General features: G+C 33.2%; 1 protein-coding gene across 3 annotated transcripts in view; it reads left to right on the top strand.

The window, feature by feature from the left end:
* Positions 1–11451, top strand: part of LOC100259256 (probable inactive ATP-dependent zinc metalloprotease FTSHI 4, chloroplastic) — a 32835-nt gene extending 21384 nt beyond the window's left edge. Inside the window, exons 10-18 of one of the 3 annotated variants that reach the window (XR_785709.3) lie at positions 4950–5087; positions 5193–5304; positions 7441–7604; positions 7700–7805; positions 8608–8684; positions 9960–10103; positions 10194–10362; positions 10715–10795; positions 10974–11451. Coding sequence is in view for 2 of the 3 variants with exons in the window: in XM_002274694.4 (XP_002274730.1) it covers positions 4950–5087; positions 5193–5304; positions 7441–7604; positions 7700–7805; positions 8608–8684; positions 9960–10103; positions 10194–10337 (885 nt within the window). In the remaining variant the exon portion in view is untranslated. Of the gene's footprint in view, positions 1–4949; positions 5088–5192; positions 5305–7440; positions 7605–7699; positions 7806–8607; positions 8685–9959; positions 10104–10193; positions 10363–10714 lie in introns of all 3 variants that reach the window. The other 2 variants (XM_002274694.4, XM_010651079.3) reach the window with 2 other exon arrangements.
* The last annotated feature ends 7052 nt before the right edge of the window (positions 11452–18503 follow it).

Below are 18503 nucleotides of genomic sequence, written 5' to 3'. Positions count from 1 at the left end.
GCTGGGGAATTGTAAGCCTTCTTTCACTTAATAGGGGTCTCTTGGGGAAATGGTGTTAGAGATTCATGTTGGAAGGAGAAGCCCATTGGAAAAAGGTCATTAAGATTGAGTATGGAGGGGAGGCCGTTGGTGTTCTTGTAAAGGAGAGAAAGGTATGGGGTAGCAGTTTGGATAAACATTAGGAAGTGTTGGGTCATAGTTGGTGGTAGAATATCCTTTGAGGTAGGAGATGGGAGAAGGATGAAATCTTGGAAGGATAGATAGTGCAGGGACGAACCCTTATATACAACTTTTCGTTCCTTCTATGCCTTAGCTTCGTTAAAAGAGGTTTGAGCGGAGGATATTTAGGATGATCTAGGAAAAGAAGGGGGGGGGGGGGGGGGGGTGTGGCATTAGAATCATTGTTTGGTAGACACCTAAATGATTGGGAGCTTGATGATGTAAAAATATTTTTTCTCGAGGCTACAAGGGAGGTCGGTGAAGTGGGAAGAGAAGGATAAAGTGGTATGGATGGAGTTTAGGAATGAGTTTTTCTCCATCAAATCTTTTTACTATGCAATTCATTTGTTGGATGCTATATTTTGGAATTCATGGGTCCCATAAAAAATGAGTTTTTTTGCATGGAAAACTAGTTGGCCAATGTGTTGACTGTAGATCAGTTTCAGAATAGAGGGCGGTCATTGGCAAATAGATGCATCCTTTTCAAATACGAAGAGGAATTAATATATCACATCCTCCTTCATTGCATCGAAGTAAGGGCCCTATGGTAGGTTCTATTCTCTTTGTTCGGCATTGCATGGGTCCTTTCTTCTGCATTGATGGAGACTCTTAAGTTGACATGACTCTTTTGTGGGGAGAAAATATAAGAAGGTTTAGAGAACTCCTCCCGGGCTCCCCTATGCATTTTATGACAATTTGGAAGGAAATGAATTAAAGAGTGTTTGAAAGTAAGAACAACTAGTTCAAGTGCTAAAACATAATTTCCTTAACAATCTTGTGTCATGGGTTAGTGTGTTCATAGAAGAAGGCTCAATGACTCTAATTGATTTTGTAGATTGAGTGGGATTCAATTGATAGAGGGAGTAGTGTTTTTTTGTGTTCTCTCTTTCTAGCAATGCCTTTTGATACCTATTGCATACAGCCAATGTATCATGGTGTATAATTTTCTTTTCTAATATTTATAGTATTTACTTATAAAAAAAAATTGCTTGATCTGATTATTTTGTATTTTCAAATGGCCTCCCATTTCTTTTCATCCAAAACGTCCAGAATAGACATAAAAGAGTAGTCCTACAAGCTTTCTTCCACTTACTTCAGTACAAAAGAACCATGCCAATGCAAAATATTTTCTCTTGCCTATCATGGAATTTTAATCTTTCAAGCAGTAAAGGAGCATATGATTAATTGACTTTTCTTCCCATTTACACATGTGGCATTATTCGGCAAAATCCTTCTCATCCTTCCAAGTTGATCAAATGTTAGAATCCTTCCACAGACAACTTCTCAAGAAAAGAACCTTACCTTCATTGGAACCTAAGGGCTTCACACTATCCTAGTGGAGAAAGGTTATGTTCTTCCCTGGGTTAACGAAGTGTAGAAAGATTTGATAGATAATATTCCTCTCTTGGTCCTATAAGTCGCTTACCCAAATTTTGTATTTCACTTTGAATTTCACTTTTTTTCATCTTATCAGTCTTAACTTTTGTATAAAGAGAAGGGAGGATTGGGGCTACGGAAAATTACTCTTTTAAACAAAGCTCTCCTAGGCAAATGGATTTGGAGATTCGCGTGTGCTAAGGAGGAGTTTTGGAAAAAAGTGCTTGAGGCTAAGTATGGGAAAGAGGAGTTTGGGTGGAGGACAAGGAAGGCAAATGGGGCGTTCGGTGTTGGAGTATGGAAGGAGATCTTGAAGGAATCCACTTGGTGCTGGGAAAATATGGGGTTTAAGGTGGGAAAAGGTAACAGAATAAGGTTTTGGACTGACCTTTGGTGTGGGAACAATGTGCTGTCCCAAGGCTTTCCGAACCTTTTCTCCATGGCTGCCCATAGGAATGTCACAGTGGAGGAATGCTGGGATCAGAATACGGGTCAAGGAGGGTGGATCTTAGGGTTGTTAAGGGACTTGAATGATTGGGAGGTGGGCTTGGTGGGCAATATTCTAGCTGTGTTGAGGGATTACAGTGTTACTGTGGAAGACGATTCGGTTTGCTGGAAGAAGGGTGAGGACGGGCTGTTTAAAGTCAAGTATGCGTATAAGGTGTTGGCAAATTCTCAAGGGCTGGATTTCCCTCATAGCAATGTTTGGGTGGGCAAAGTCCCAACCAAAATTGCCTTTTTTGCTTGGGAAGCTACTTGGGGGAAAGTCCTCACTTTGGATAGGCTGCAAAGAAGAGGGTGACATTTACCTAATCGGTGTTTTTTGTGTGGGTGTGAAGAGGAAACGATCAACCATATATTAATTCATTGTACAGTGGCAAAAGGGTTATGGAACATCATTCTTGCGTTGTGTGGTGTACAGTGGGTCTTTCCAAATTCTGTAAAGGAGGTCCTTAGTAGTTGGAAAGGCTCTTTTGTGGGGAGGAAAAGAAAAGAAGTGTGGAAGGCCATCCCGTTATTCATTTTTTGGACTATATGGAAGGAGAGAAATAGGCTAGCTTTTAAAGGGGGGGTGTTGACTTATCAGAAATTAAAAACGTCACTTGTTTACATTATTTGGGGTTGGGCTAAAGTGTACATTGAAATGGAGTCGAATTCCCTAATAGGTTTCTTGGAGTGGTTAGCCTCCAATTAGGGTTAGGTTCGTTTTGTTTTTTGTTTTGAGGGTTGGTAGCTTTGTATACTTCCTGTATGCCTTGAGGCTATTGGCCGCTCTTATATATCATTTGCTTATAAAAAAAAAAAACTTTTGTATAAAAATAGATATCATATTGAAGTGAATTTTGGATCAAGGATCCTATAATGCAATAACATTTAGAATACCTCCCTTGATTTCAAATAGAAAATCTGGTTGTATTTTTAGAATGTTTGACCCAAATCATAAAAATTTGAATATGAAATATTACTATTACCACCCGTCTTACCTCCTAATGATATGGTAGAAGACCATTAGATGCACAAGAAATTGAAATAGGAATAAAATTACTATTTTCTAGATCAAATAATCATTGCATGCATGGATGAATATGTTGGCAAATTTGTGGAATATTGATGGTTGGATTTTACGGAAATATAAAAAATATCATATAGAAATTTTGGAAAATTTTTTCAGTGGAATGGAAATTGATCAAAACTCATAGAAATGGTAGAAAAAAAAACTCTTAAGAAATAATAGAACAAGCAATAATACACATCTTGAAGCTGTTCTTTTTAAGAACACGATATATGTATGTAAAAATTTGTGATGTAGGAAGAAACCACAAGCAATGGTGTTAGAATGGCGATGAGGTGTGATTTGAAGATAGGGGTGGTGGCAACTGGCTTTCCATTATTGAGCGTTGTCAAGAAGTTTCGATACAGCTAGGTTTGGATAAAAAGGAGGTTGTTTGGCTTATTGAGCACCTTGTAAAAGCTTGTGAGCTGGATAGGAAAATGGCTTTCAATAGGAAGTTCGGAGGAAAATGCAAAACCCATCTGTTGGAGGTTAATTGCAGTTGCAATGAGCGATATGTCAGACTTTCTAAGGTCACGATAAACCAGAGATTCATGTTTTTGGTTATTCCAGATGGGCCTAAGTGCAGTGGTTGGATGAACTGTGAAGCAGTTTTATCCTTCTTTTTTATTGTCTCAGGGGCAAAGGTGGCTTGGGAGTTTCCATTTGTTGGTAGGCAGCCAAGGAGTTCTGTGGACATGCGGAATAGTTGTTCCCATCCCTGTGCAAGAATGGCGGGTGAGGAAGATCGGCGATGCAGTGTGGTAGTTTCAATGGGTCGATGGGCCAGATCTGTCATTGTGACCCACAAAGGTGATTGGTTGTCAGTGGCAGGGCTAATGCTTAGCTGTTGGGGTTAAAGGGGTATGCTACATAACTCTGTTTATGCCTTTGAAAGGGGTGATGTTTGTGGAAACAATGGATGAAGCTATTTTTCTTGGAAAATTGGGAAGATAAAGTCGAGCGATGGCCATGTATTTAGATTAAAGATGGTAACCCAGAGTAAATGAAGCTTGGTTTGGTCCTTTCAGAAATGGCTAGGTCAAAAAACAGGGTATTCTGTTTCATCTGTGGACTGAGCTGGCGTTTGGAGTTGGGTCAAAAGTGGGGAAAGGTTCTTGAAATTGATCATCACACTCTGAAATTGAAAGGTTCAATGGAAGTGAGAATTAGAGTGCAGATTTTTGAAGAGCACTCATTGCCAGCAATAATGGAGTTTTCTGATAGTAGTTTCAGTTTCACGGTGTTGGTCTCAGTTGCTGGTGTTCATCGTAGCCATCCCTAATTGTTTGGTGTGAGGAGATTCAACTACAGTTCTTCTCTGGTTGTCAAACAGGCAGGAGGGCCATGGAGATGAAACCACTGGGTGTGGAAGATTATGAATCTCTATGGTATTATTGGATATTTGTTCCCTTGGAAGTTTAGATCGACAAATTAGGAAGCTAATAGGCTGACCAAGAGAGAGATTATAACTCGTTTTGACTTCATTGAAGTTTTGATGCCCATTTGAGGTTTGTGGACCATTGATTACCAATGCTGTTGGATTGAGAAGCTTGGATAGGATTCTGTGTGAAGCTCTGTTTTCTATCTAGTCTACTTGTGTACATATGTGTGTGTGTGTGTGGAAGATTTCTCATTCTTTTTTAGTTAATAAATCATGAGCATCATTTTTTATTTAAAAAAAAAAAAGGAATTCAGGCTTTTTCCCCATTTCACATGTGTAGAGTTGGCCATTAATTATTTTTTTGGTTTAACCTAGTGCATTGCATCACCTCACTTTGCTTACTGTATGATATTGCAGCAAAAGGGAACATTTGAAACAGGTCAAGAGGACAGTACTGAAATTCCAGAGGAATTGAAACTGAGATTGGCATATAGAGAGGCAGCTGTGGCTGTTCTTGCATGCTACTTTCCAGATCCCTACCGCCCTTTCATTGAGGTTGATGGAATAATATATTCTGTGCCATTTCTTCTCATTTGGTGTTTTATGTTCTTTTAACGTTTAAGAATGTATGAATCCAAACTTTGTTGATGTCTTCTGCAGACAAATATAAATTCCATACATAGCCAGCCAAATATGCGCTATGCAGAAACTTCTGGAAGGGTCTTCTCAAGGAAAGCAGATTATTTGAACTCTATAGTGCGTGCCTGTGCTCGTAAGTAATGAAAATTCTTTCTTTTAGAATTCCCCTTGTAGTTTATTCTTTTATTTTTATCATTATCTTTGAGTTCTGGTTCCTGTACAAGTGGCCCCGGTTTGAGTTGTGGGGTACTTTTCTTAGGATTTACTAAAACAGTTGCTACAAGCATATCTAGCCATTGGTATAACCAAGGAGGAAAATGTTGGGATATATTGGCGGTATATCGCCGATATATTGTGTATCGGGAGGGGTCGACACGATATTTCGTAGAGAAAAATCGGAGGGGAGATATATCCGCAAATATTGGCGATATATCGGCTCAGGGAGATATATTGGAGATTTTTTGAAAAAATCGCCTCTGGTGGCAAAATATCGATGATATATCGGAGATAAATCGCCAATTTTTTGGCAATATTTCCCCTCCTTCATGCAACATGATTTGATGGCCCAGATCACGCCTATGTTGATCTGACGGCCTAGATGTGATTCCAATGGTAATATGGTGATCCAACGGCCAAATTACTCCTAGTTTTTTATCCAATGGCCAAAATTGATTTTCCACGGTAAATTAATGTTCCAACGGCTATTTTGGCCCAAATTTCTTCTATAAATAGCCCAAATTTCATCTATTTCATCCATTTTTGCTTTCATTCTTCATTTGCTCTCTCATTACTCCAATTTTTATTAAGGTTGCTCAATTATTCAATCATTTTAAGGTATATTTGTTTTAAATTGTAATTAATTTTGTTTGCAATTGTAATTAATTCATGTATTTTCAATTAATTAGTATGTTTGCAATATGGATGATTTAATGCTATTTTTACATTCAATTGTAATTAATTTTTATATTTTTATTGAATTAACTTAGGTTAATTTGATTATTTAATTATAAATTGATATGTTTATTTTAGATGATTATTTGTGATTTATTTTCACATTTAGAATTAAATTAAACTAGTCAACTTAGCTAAATTATTTAATTAATTTAATTAACATGCTAAATTATTTAATTAATTTAATTAACATGAACTAGTATATTTTGAATATGAAATATGTTTATTTAATGAATTTAATGTGTACAAATTATTGATATTTAATGAAATGAAGTATTTTATGTGACTTTATAATGAGAACAATTACAAAATTAACATTTCTTATTGATCGACATGATATAATTACATCTAATATTGCAAATTATATCATATATATATCAAAATTTTCAATAAAACAACTTTAAAATGTCCATTATACTTCTAATTATATTATTATGAGGTTTTCCTTACATTTCCATGAGTTTTTAACAATTTTAAGCCTACCGATATTTTTTTCCAGAATATCTACCGATATATCTCTGATATATCCGTAAAATCGAAGTACCGATATATCCGTGATTACTGATATTTTCATCCTTGGGTATAACCATGTATTTCCAGATACTTTGGAGACTCCTTGTACAAAGGTGTATTTTGCCTCTGGCACTCTATATTATTTACATTATAGCCCATCTGATAATTTCTCATTTTATAGTTTTAAAAAAAATTGACATTTGCAACCAAACAAGCATTTTATGGGGATTCCTTTTAACATTTTAGCCTAACAATTGTATCCTGATTGTGTTTTGTTATTGTTTTAATTATTAATTTTTTTACCGATAGTAGGCTTCTTGTTTTGCACAATTTGATTATTATTATTATTACTTAGTTTTTTTTTTTGGAATGTTTAAATTTGGGGGAATATGGTTGTTATTTTTTGTTTTTATTATTTTTATGTTTTTAGTTAGTTTCTTTTCCTTTTTTTTTTTTTTGGAATCTTTAAATTTGGGAGAATTTGGTTGTTGGGCAAAACTTTTAAAATTTGCTTCCCAAGTTAAGCCAAAAGAGAGTAGATGTGGATCGCCACTTCACAGTAAGTGTGCAATTTCTGCAATTTTAACTGATAGGACTGGCTCTAGAAAAGAAGGCATCTCCTAAGCAACTGGATGATGTTTACCGTGGGAATAAAAGCAACACTCATTTGACAAATAGTTAAAATCGGCCTGAAGTCTTGGCCTTTTTTCCCCCCTTCTATTTACTTTGTGAGGCATCTGTGTCATGTATATGCAACTATTGAAGCATTAATTGCAATCTCATAGCTGATAGTTTCACTCTGTAGCCAGAGTAATTGAGGAGGAGATGTTTGGGGTTGACAACTTGTGTTGGATCTCTGCAAAGGCTACATCAGAAACGTCAAGGCTCGCAGAATTTTTGATTCTGCAGACGGGAATGACAGCATTTGGAAAAGCTTATTACAGAAATCAAGGTGATCTTGTGCCAAATGTGAGTGTCAGATCTGATAGCCAAAGTTTCAATTATCAAAGTTTTAAATTTTTTATGTAGATTTAAAGATCTCATCAGATGATTGTATGCTGCAGCTTGCAGCTAAGCTTGAAGCACTTAGAGATGAATACGTGCGCTTTGCTGTGGAGAAATGTTCATCTGTGCTTAGGGAATATCAGTCAGCTGTGGAGACAATCACAGGTCATATTAATCTATTGATGTGATTTATTTTGCTTTTTACTAATCAAGCCAACTGAAGCATGAGATTGCCTGGTTGTGGGTTCAGAGTAGTTATCATAAGCATACAAGAGTGAAGATTGAGTCATAGTAATTTAAAGTCTGTTCGGGAGTGGTTCTTGGGGGGTTAGAAGTGGTTCCTAATTTTTGGAAGCACTGTCCTTACAAAAATTATGTGTTTGATTAAGTTTTAAAATTCGGTATTAAAAATCTAGAAAGTTATTTACGGTGACTAACATTTGGTAGGTGCTTCTTCTAAAAGTCACTTTTTTTTTTATATATGTTCCATTATTAAAAACACTTTGTTGGTTCATATGAAAACACTAACAAATTCTTTATGTAAGTATTTCCAATAGATGAGTCACTGGCAGAATCACTACAGGCTAAAAGTGCTTTTACAAAAGAGATTACAGAAGGGATTGGGCAACAAAGAGAGGGGATTGGGCAACAAAGAGAGGAGCTTAGTCAGGGTTTAAGGAGATGACATCCATGTATATTCTTATGTGGACTTAACCTTTTTGTGTAGGCTTCTTTGTATAGTGAAGGTGTTCAATCACTTTCTGATCAGGCTTTTGTACTTGTGGGAAGGACTCTTCATCCTTCACATGTGCTTTTTATCTACAATAAATATATTTTTTGTTTCTGATCAGAGAAAAAAGGTCCTTTTAAAATTCACTCACAAATGAGCCTTTAGTCTCACCAATAAAGTGTGTTATAACTACTAAATAGGTTGTACTGATTTTCTACATGCTTTCATGGTGCTTAGATATTCTACTTGAGAAGGGAGAGATGAAAGCTGATGAAATTTGGGAGATATATACAAGGGCTCCTAGAATACCTCAGGTAGTTCTTGAACTTAAGAAAAAGCATTGATCATCCTGTTACGATTTGTTTGAATGGCATCATATATTGATCATATTTTTTGTTTTTTATTTCTTAGCTAAAAAATTGTATGGCCTTTCTTGTGGGGTAGAAGGTGCAATGGATTGGGATGTTGTATATGCAACCAGTTTTTAAATGAGATTCTATTTGTTTGATGTGGTGGCTATTATAATATTTTTTTTGCAAGTAAAGTTGTTAAAAGAGCATGGCAAAGGGGGGGGTAAACAAATACCCAGGGAGTGCCGAAGTTATGCCAAAGAAAAGGCTAAGAGAAGGACAAAAGGAAAAAACCTCAAGTAACCTATGGCCTAAGAGTTATGAGAGCCTTTACTATCAATGAACGTCAGATAGGAGGCCACCCTCTTGTCTCAGCTGTCAATGTACAAGGAATGCCATTGCTCACAAAGAGTTCCATCCCTTCAAATTTGCCTGTTATGTTCTTTCCTCACCATAGGAATTTTTTTTTTGGTGGGGTGTTGACTGTTCAAATTTCCTTCTTTTATAATTCTGCTGTATTCTAATAATTACAAGTCCTGAATTGATAGAAAAGATTTATTGGGTTTCTGTTAAATAATAATAATTTCAAGTACATTGGAATCCTAACAAATGCAGGCAGCTCTAGGAAAAATACTTGTGATCATCCTTTCATTGATAATCTTTGGCTTTTTATATTCTCACTTTGGGGTTTTAAGCTTTTTTGAGTCAGTTGAAGATCCTCTCACTGATTGGTGATATGAGGTGTTAATTTATCATTTCATAAGGCCTGTTTTCAAAGATGGATACTCTTTGTTTGTTGTTCTCTTTGTTCTTTATTTCAAATTGAAGAGACACAATTATTGAGTCTTGAAGACCCTAAAATCTGTACCATGAGGTTGAAAAGCTTAATTGTTATTGTTTACATTCTTGGTCTATGGCTTGGGAAAAACTTGAAATTGTCTTGATTTGTAACAAGATGTCACTCTGGCCTATTTTGCCTTTAAGGTCGACATCATCTTTTGCTTTTCTTTTTTCTTTGTTCATAAATATTTAACTGCAATAAAAGGAGTTTACACTGACCATGTATTTGTGGAATTATTGTTTATGACTTCTGATAGTTAAAATTTCAGTTTCAATTTTCTCTGAGTAATATTACATCTTTAGGGTCTGGGAATGGACTTGGCTTTCCATTGCCTATTTGATACTTTATTCTGTATATATGAACAGTATGAATCTTTTACTATGTTGCTCATTGTTCAGCCTGCTGTGAATCCGGTTGATGAATATGGTGCCTTAATTTATGCTGGAAGATGGGGAGTCCATGGGATTACACTTCCTGGAAGGGTTACGTTTGCACCTGGAAATGTGGGGTTTTCTACCTTTGGTGCGCCCCGTCCTATGGAGGTAAGCAGAAAAGTACTCATCTTAGTCTTTGCCATTTGACTATAATTTATTATGACAGCTGATGCTGGTTTCTTCCATTTTTATATGCAGACTCAAATCATCAGTGATGAAACTTGGAAACTAATCGATGGTATCTGGGATAAAAGGGTTCAGGAAATTAAAGCTGAAGCCTCAATCCAAGTTGAAGAAGAGAAGGAGAAGCCACAACTTTTAGTGGCCAGCCATTTCCTTTGAGAAGTCAGCATATACTTCATGGCAGGTATCAAGTTTCTTGTTAAGAAAATATTACCTTCTTTTCTTATATTTTATCAAATGATTCTGGTAAACCAATGGGCCTCCCTCAAGTACTTGGTGGTTGTTGTTGTTGTGTATTATACATATATGCATATACAAACCTATATACCCTTCCCCATTCTATAATATATTCGGACGAATGGCAAGAGGAATCTCCCCATCCTTAGCACCACCCATAGATACCACCTGCTGAGGAATCTTAATAGGAAAATGGGGATACTGCCTGACAGTACAAAAACAGATTAAAAAGGCTCATATGGCTGGACAGCATGACCTGTGAATCACTTCTCAGAGTAATTCCTTGTTTTTACATTCAGGTCTTCGGAATTTTTGTTGACCTTAATTCAGCCATGCTTGCAAAACGAGGATGCATGTTGAAGTTGCAAGTGGAACTACAAGTACCTAAGTCTCATTTTTGCCTCAAATGTTCTTTAATCTCTGTCCACGCCATTCAGTTATTCAAGAATAAGTTCATGAGAGTTCATATAGCTTGAAGTTCTCAGCTCTCAGCTTCTATAGTTCTAGATGTTCTAATCTGATAAGAAGTTGACATATTTGTTCATGGTTGATGGGCAGTGTTGCTTCTCTTGCGAGCATCGATCTTTCCAATATTATACCATCAGAGAAGGGCATGTTGGATTTTGCAGGGCCTTCAAGATTGAGTTGTTATCAAAGGTATGGGTGCTAGAGATGTTGAAAGCACAAGCAGATTTTCTGGAGAGTAATTGTTGTCTACTATGATTAAAGCTCTGGAATTTTGGAAAGCCACAGCATGGACAATGGAAAAACAGGCAGATATTCAAGTGACAAGTAAATTGTTAAATTTTTTTTAATACTGTTCATCGTTCCATCTAAATCGATGCTGTGGAATTCAACAAATTTTGAATTTATTAATTTTATTGGGATCTTCAAATTGTAAATTAGACTAATTGCTTTTTTGGCCATAGGGTTCTCTATCTGGACTACAATAATTATTTTTGTTGGCACTAGCCAGGATTACCAATTTTATGAACTGGTCAATTTATTGTGATATAAGACTAGTCAATTATTTTTATTTATTTATTTATTTATTTTCAGCTTTCTCTATATGGATTGGAGCACGTATTAATTTTGTCCCCAAGTATATCTAAACAAAATATTAATTTTGTTCAAATTATAGCTGCTTTTTTTTTTTTGCTTTGTTATTTTTTTGTTAGGCTAGACTGCAACATTTGAAGTTTAAAATAGCATATTTAGTATGCTAAAGGACCCTGCTTTTGGCCCAAAAATACTAGTACTAGTGTTTGAAAACATTCTGCTCTTTGGAAGGCCTAGGAGCCTTGTGGATTGTTCCTGTTGTAGCAATGGTGTTTTATTATATACTGTTGGAGTTGGGTTAGGGTGCCCTAGTGACCCTACCTGGCCTGACCCAATAAATGAGAGGGGGAATAGCTTCCGAGAGTTTTAAAACTACCAGAAAGAAGAAGATTCTCTCTATGTAAGAACAGTCACTCCTTGAAAAACCTGAAAGAGAAGAACACGTTTTGTTCTCTCCTTTAAAACAAAGAAAGAATATGGGCCTATTTGGTTGGTGTTTTTAAGAACTATTTTTCGTTCTTGAAAACCAAAAAAATACTAAAAACTTATTTGGTTGAGAAAGTTGTTTTTGTTTTTCTTGTTCTTAATGTTTTCCAAATGGCACTTTTTAGAGAACAAAATAAAAGTTGTTTTCCCTATTTTTTTTACTATTTACAGAACAAAAAAAAAAGACATAAGAGAACAATTGTTTTTCGTGTTTTTTTCTCTCTATTCTCACATTTCCTCTTCTCCGGCACAGTGGTGGCATCTCCAATAGCACAAAAAGAAGGCAACTATACCAACACATTTGTGCTTTCCTTTTATTTTTGCATATGTTGAAGTTATTTTTGGTAGATCTAGTAAAATAGGCTTATTTTGGTAACATTTATTGAGAAAAATGTTAGATTCGGGTATTGTACAAGCTATTTTGTTTGTTTTGAAATTTATTTTTGTTTGGAATGAAATTGTTTCTCAGTTTTGTTATTCGAATGAGATCTGAGTTTATTTTTTATTTTTATTTTTTATCATGTGTTTTTAGTTTTTTGATTTTTCCCATTTGGATGCTGAGGAAAGTGGGGAACGAGAAAGGAACTTTTATTTTTTTATTTTTTCTGTTTCCCAGTTTTGTTTAAGAAAAACAAAAAATTTGTTTAAGGAAATGAGTTGCTGGGAAATTCATATTTATTGAGAGGGTTTTGCAGGTGATTTTTTTTTTTTTTTTTTTTCCAGTTTTGAAGAAGATGAGAGATGAGAGAGAGTGAGGGTAGTAATATGTAAATAAGAAGGCAGTATTGAGTAAAGACTTTTCTCAAGATTGGAACGAAAGGAATATGAGGGTCTTTTGTATGGATAAAATGGTTGGTAAAATAAAATTCATACATAAAGAAAAAATATATTGGTTAAAGCATATTGGTTGGTAAAATATATTGGTCAAAACATCTTCGAACTTCAAACTTCAAACTTCACAAATATAACACCATCTTCGGCCAGAATCTCTTGGAAAGTGACCATCTTCAAACTTCACCTTACTTAATAACTCAAACAATAATGAACAAAGTGTCATTGTAAATAATTATTGACCAAAGCAAATTTATTAAAATAACAATTTGGTTGCTTTGATTTCAATCATCCAAATAAAAATTATATTTAGATTAATTACTAAAAATAAAATTTAGAATTTTTTTTTTGTTTATATGAAAACTAAAACTTATTTTGATGGTTTCTTTGCATTCTTTTTTCTACATCTCAAATGAACATATTTTGCATTTATTTTCATGTCCTATATATTCTATTTACAAGTTTGTTGGGTGAAAATTAGTTGTAAAAATTAAATTAATTATTTTTAAAGCTTTTTATCTCATGTTTTTTAAAATTATGGGTTAACCTCAATAACTAGTTGTCAATTGATGTGAAAATTTTAAAATGAAATAATTTTTTTAATTTAAATGAATTGTGTATATAAAAATTATTTATAAATTTATAATATCAAGTTATTTAAAGAAAACACTTCATTAATTGGAAAAAAAAACAACTTTTAAACATGTTTTTTGTTTTACTTGTTCTAAAAAATTTTTTTATTAATTCAATCAAACATGTTTTTTTTTTAAAACAAAAATTGTTTTCCAAAATTCAGTTCCCAAACACTTTTTTTTTTTGAAAACACAAAAAATTGTTCTTAAAAACTATTTTCCAGAATAGTTTTAAAAAACAGCAATTAAACAGATCCTATAATTATTCTTTTTGAAAAAAAACAAAAATCTCCTCTTGAATTTTTTTTTTTTGTTACGTGAAAATGAAGGTCAAGACGCTTATGTTATGAAAAATGATGGTTCTTCTGTAGTTCCATTCATCATCTGAGACAAGAAAATTGGTCGGTGAAATAACCGATCGGGATTTTGAGTATCTCACAAGATAACCTGACAGCCTTATTTTACATTATATACCAAGCTGAAAATTAAATGTATAGGAAAGGACAAACAAATGATTGAATGAGTAGTGTATTGGATGATGGAATCTGTTTGAGAAGAAGACAAGTTAGGAATTTTGAATGGAAACCACTCAATGAATGTGAGGAGGTTGAGATGTATGTCCTCTTCCAACCCTATCATGATGAGTAGTAGGGTGTAGTTTGCAGGTCCCAAATTTGATTGATAAATGTATGAGCTTGTTAGGAATCAAAGCACCAATAGGCATGATGTTTAGTTAATTAGAAGTATAATCAACAAAAATGCTTTTCTTAGACCCAAAGGTGATTCCCAACAATTCCACAACCCAAAAATCAATTATACAAATTATGAAACATTGGAAACCGTTACAGGACAGACACCAGCAAGTTCTCCACTAAAGCAACAACTGCCAACACAAAAAATCTCAACTTGTCAAGTCTAATTTTGTAGACGTCAAAGATGAAGGTGACCTAGAGAGATATTAGAGTTTGCAGCCAAAGTAATCTTTACTGAAAAAAAAAAAAAATCAAACTAATACAACTTTCAAACTATTTGTCAAAATAGTCTTTTGAATCCACATCAGTAATCCACATCAGCAATCCACTACTCTGAAGACCCAATTTTTTCATCCGAAATCATTCAACAAAAACCCTAACTATTATTTTCTCTTCTTTGTGGCTCTCACCATCGGACTTTTCTCAATAGTACGATAATTTTTTTTTTTTTTAAAATTCTCAAATTAAAAAAAAAAAAATTCCTCAAGGGAGAAGAGACGAGTTCCCATGAAAAAAAAAATATATATATTTTAAAAATTCCCAAATTAAAAAAGGAAAAAAAAAAAAAACAATTCCTCAAACTCGTCTCTTCTCCCTTGAGGATTTTTATTTATTTATTTAATTTGGGAGTTTTTTTTTTTTTAAAATATTTTCTTTTCATGGGAATTCGTCTTTTCAAGAGACGAGTTCCATGAGAACTTGTCTTTTCAAGAGACGAGTTCCCTTGAGGAATTTTTTATTTTTATTTTTTTTAATAATTACCATACTATTGGGAAAAGTCCGATGGTGGGAGCTGTAAAGAAGAGAAAATAATAGTTAGGGTTTTTGTTGAATGATTTCGGATGAAAAATTGGGTCTTCAGAGTAGTGGATTGCTGATGTGGATTCAAAAGACTACTTTGACAAATAGTTTGAAAGTTGTATTAGTTTGATTTTTTTTTTTCAGTAAAGATTACTTTGGCTGCAAACTCGAGATATTATGAAATACCAGTTACTAAAATATCTCTAAAGATTAATTTTCTTAAAAACTTTTTATTATTATTATTATTATTATTATTATTATTTTCAAACTTTGATTAACTAAAATAAAGAATTTTGATCATCAAAAGGTTTTCAAATATTAAGAAAAACATTATCTCCATCTATGCCACTTTTCACAGACAATTTTCCATTTTGAAAAAACAAAACGTTTAGAATAAAAACTTTGAATGGAAGGGAAACTTTGGTAGTGATTAGTAATTGTTTTTTAAAATAGTTTTAAAATATAGTTTTTGAGAAGAAAACTATTATATGATGTTTTATAGAATAAAAGTATGTTTGGAAACTTTAAATGTTTTAAACATGTTTTTAATATTTTTAAATATATTTTAAAAATAATTTTTATATGTAAGTGTTTTATTTTTAATTATTTACATGTTTATATAATTATTTTTTTAAAAATACTTAAAAAACCAGACAACGGAAGACAATTAAAAATTATTTTTTAACAACACTTTATTTTTTTCTAACACCTGATTTTTTGTTTTAAAGAATAGAAAACTATTTTCGAAAATAGTTGTAAAAAAAACCCTTCAAACCAAGTTACTTTTGGAATGTAATTCTTGAATATTATTCTTTCATCGCTTGCCTTCAGTACAAATTCTGGGGCCGGATGAGATTAACAATAAACTCTTCTAGTTTGGACTGGAATTTCCAATTATGATTTTGTAAAAACTCGTTACAATTATATATAACGGTTTCAAAAGTGTAGTCTGAAAATTGCATTAGCACCTAGATGCTGCATGAAGGAAGGCAATTAACATTTGAGTGACTTAAAGGTATCAATTGATTTTTTTTTTAAAATAAAATAATAATAATAGTAATGTAGGAAATTATTTTAAAAAATTGTTATTATTTTGAAGGCTATAAGGGCTGTTTGGTCATGTTTTCTGTAATTTATTTTTTAAAAAATTGTTTTTAAATTAAAGAACAAAAAATATTTTTCTAGTGTTTATAGAAACAAGGGTGTTTGGAAAATTATTTTTAAAATAAATTACCAAAGCATTTAAAGAGGAAACTAGCCAAAATATTTACAATGGGATATGATATTCTTAAATATTATGTTGAATGTGATTTGTTATATCTAGTCATGTTTGATTTGTATAAGGAAGAGAATGAAATGAAAAACATATCCTACTTTAATATTTGATATTTATTTACAATAAAGTTCCTAATGCATTCCAATTGCTACTAAAAAATATGAAAATTTCAAAATTGTTTTACAATTTATCATTATATAAGTAATTTTGTTATTTATTTTTTAATAATAAATATTCAAGATTAAAAAAATTAAACAAATTTAAATAAAACATATTATTGTTGGAAACCTCATATTAGCCCAATCGAGAGACCTTATTCACTAACCCTTATGCAACCTTACGTAATTACCAAAATACCCTTATGCACAAAAGTGAACTTAGAGCTAATTCAACATTCATAATCCATGCCAATAAAGTATATGATCTTAGAGCGGAGACCATAGGGACTCATAGGAATACTGGCTCTCTTAGAATTTAATTCTAAAGTTTATTCAACATCCTACTATAGATAATCAACTGAACTCCAGTATCCTATGTAAATAACAACGAGACACCAAGTGCTCGAGTCTGTGACTTGCTATCCATTGTGTTCAGTCTCCCCATGAACTGGTGTCCGTAGTCTAACAAGGTGAAAGTTATCAGTATTTCAAGACTACCTCTACCATTATTGAATTATAGATCCACTTATTGTGTGTTTAATTGACATAACTCTTAAAGAACTTATATCAAGTTCTACTTAAAGAACTACTATGATCATAGTTTCCATGAACAAACCTCCTTAGGATCACTCAAGGGGATACACTGTCTCAATCCTAAGAGATATCATGATGTCTCTATTAAGAATACCTATTGCTACCAGCTTCCATCAACAATGACTCAATCCATAAAGAATATATGATCAACTTACAATCTCACCTGTAAGTCAAAATCATTGCTAACTTTAGCACAAACTCAATATTCTCTCAAAGTTGAGAGACAACACAATGAAGCAGCTTAGTGAGGTTATGACTACTTGATAGCCTTAAGTCATGACTCACCGTAGGTCCTGTCCAATGTATAACCATACACACACACTAGTGCACTCACTATGGGAAACCTATCCCGATAGCTAAGACCAACCATCATTCCTATTAGAAGGTGGTGCACTACAACCTCTAATGGGTTGCTTAGACCCATGAACCGATTGTGAACAAGTTATCTATTTCCAAGGAACCCATGACTTAGATCTTTTGTATAACTCCTAATGCACCTAAGTCATGTACAATGCAAAAGATGGAGACAAAAATGCTTATAAAGTATAATACATGGAATAATGATAGATAAAAATGAAACTGGAACATCATTAAATAAATAATGAATTTCAAATTTATTATATCATATCATGCTTTTAAGGGCTTTATGCTAACAATTATATGTTGTTAAATCTATAAAAAAAAATTTATATATGAAAGATGATACATACAATTAAACCTAATAAATTAATAGTCTTGTGACCAAGGAAAATCTATTTAACAAATATTAAATAATATGTTGTTAAATCTATCAAAAATAGTTTATATAATTTTTGAGAAAGATATGACATTTCAATTATTCTCAAAGTTGGATTGAGCATTTCAAATGATCAATATATGAGATTTAAACATGTCATTATCTTGGGGAAAACGAATGAATTGGTATGGAGGGCTTGAAGAATAAGTTAGCATCCATAAGGGAGAAAGTACATCAATTTGCAATAAAAAATGTTTTCAATATGGGTGAGACAAGATTATTTTATAGGCATTCTCTTGCAACATACTACTTAAAAGGGAAAAAATAAATAAATAAAGAAGATAAGGAAAGACTTTTCGTTGTAATGAGGATGGCTAATAGAAAATTCCTTTATAGACCATGGGGAAGTATGCTAAATACCAATATTTCAAGAATGTAAACTTATGTAGTATGAAATATTAGGATCACGCCAACAAACGAGCATGGATGATTGGGGCGTTATTTGAAGGATATGTTTGATGATTAGATAAACAAATGGATGATAGAAAACTTCTTGTTGCCGATAATTGTTCGGCTCAAAGACTCAGCGAGGATCATACATTATAGAAAATTAATTGAAGGATTGAAAAATATGGAATTACCCTTTCTTTTTTTTTTTGCCACCCAATATAACATAAAAAACTCAGCCTTGTGATGTGGGGAACATACAAACTTTGAAGATGCAATATCATTGTAGATTTTATCATAATCTTTTGCGAAGTCA

The sequence above is a fragment of the Vitis vinifera genome, chromosome 4 (genome assembly GCF_030704535.1).
Source record: "Vitis vinifera cultivar Pinot Noir 40024 chromosome 4, ASM3070453v1".
Lineage (NCBI taxonomy): Eukaryota > Viridiplantae > Streptophyta > Magnoliopsida > Vitales > Vitaceae > Vitis > Vitis vinifera.
This window is presented reverse-complemented; position numbering and strand designations above follow the sequence as displayed.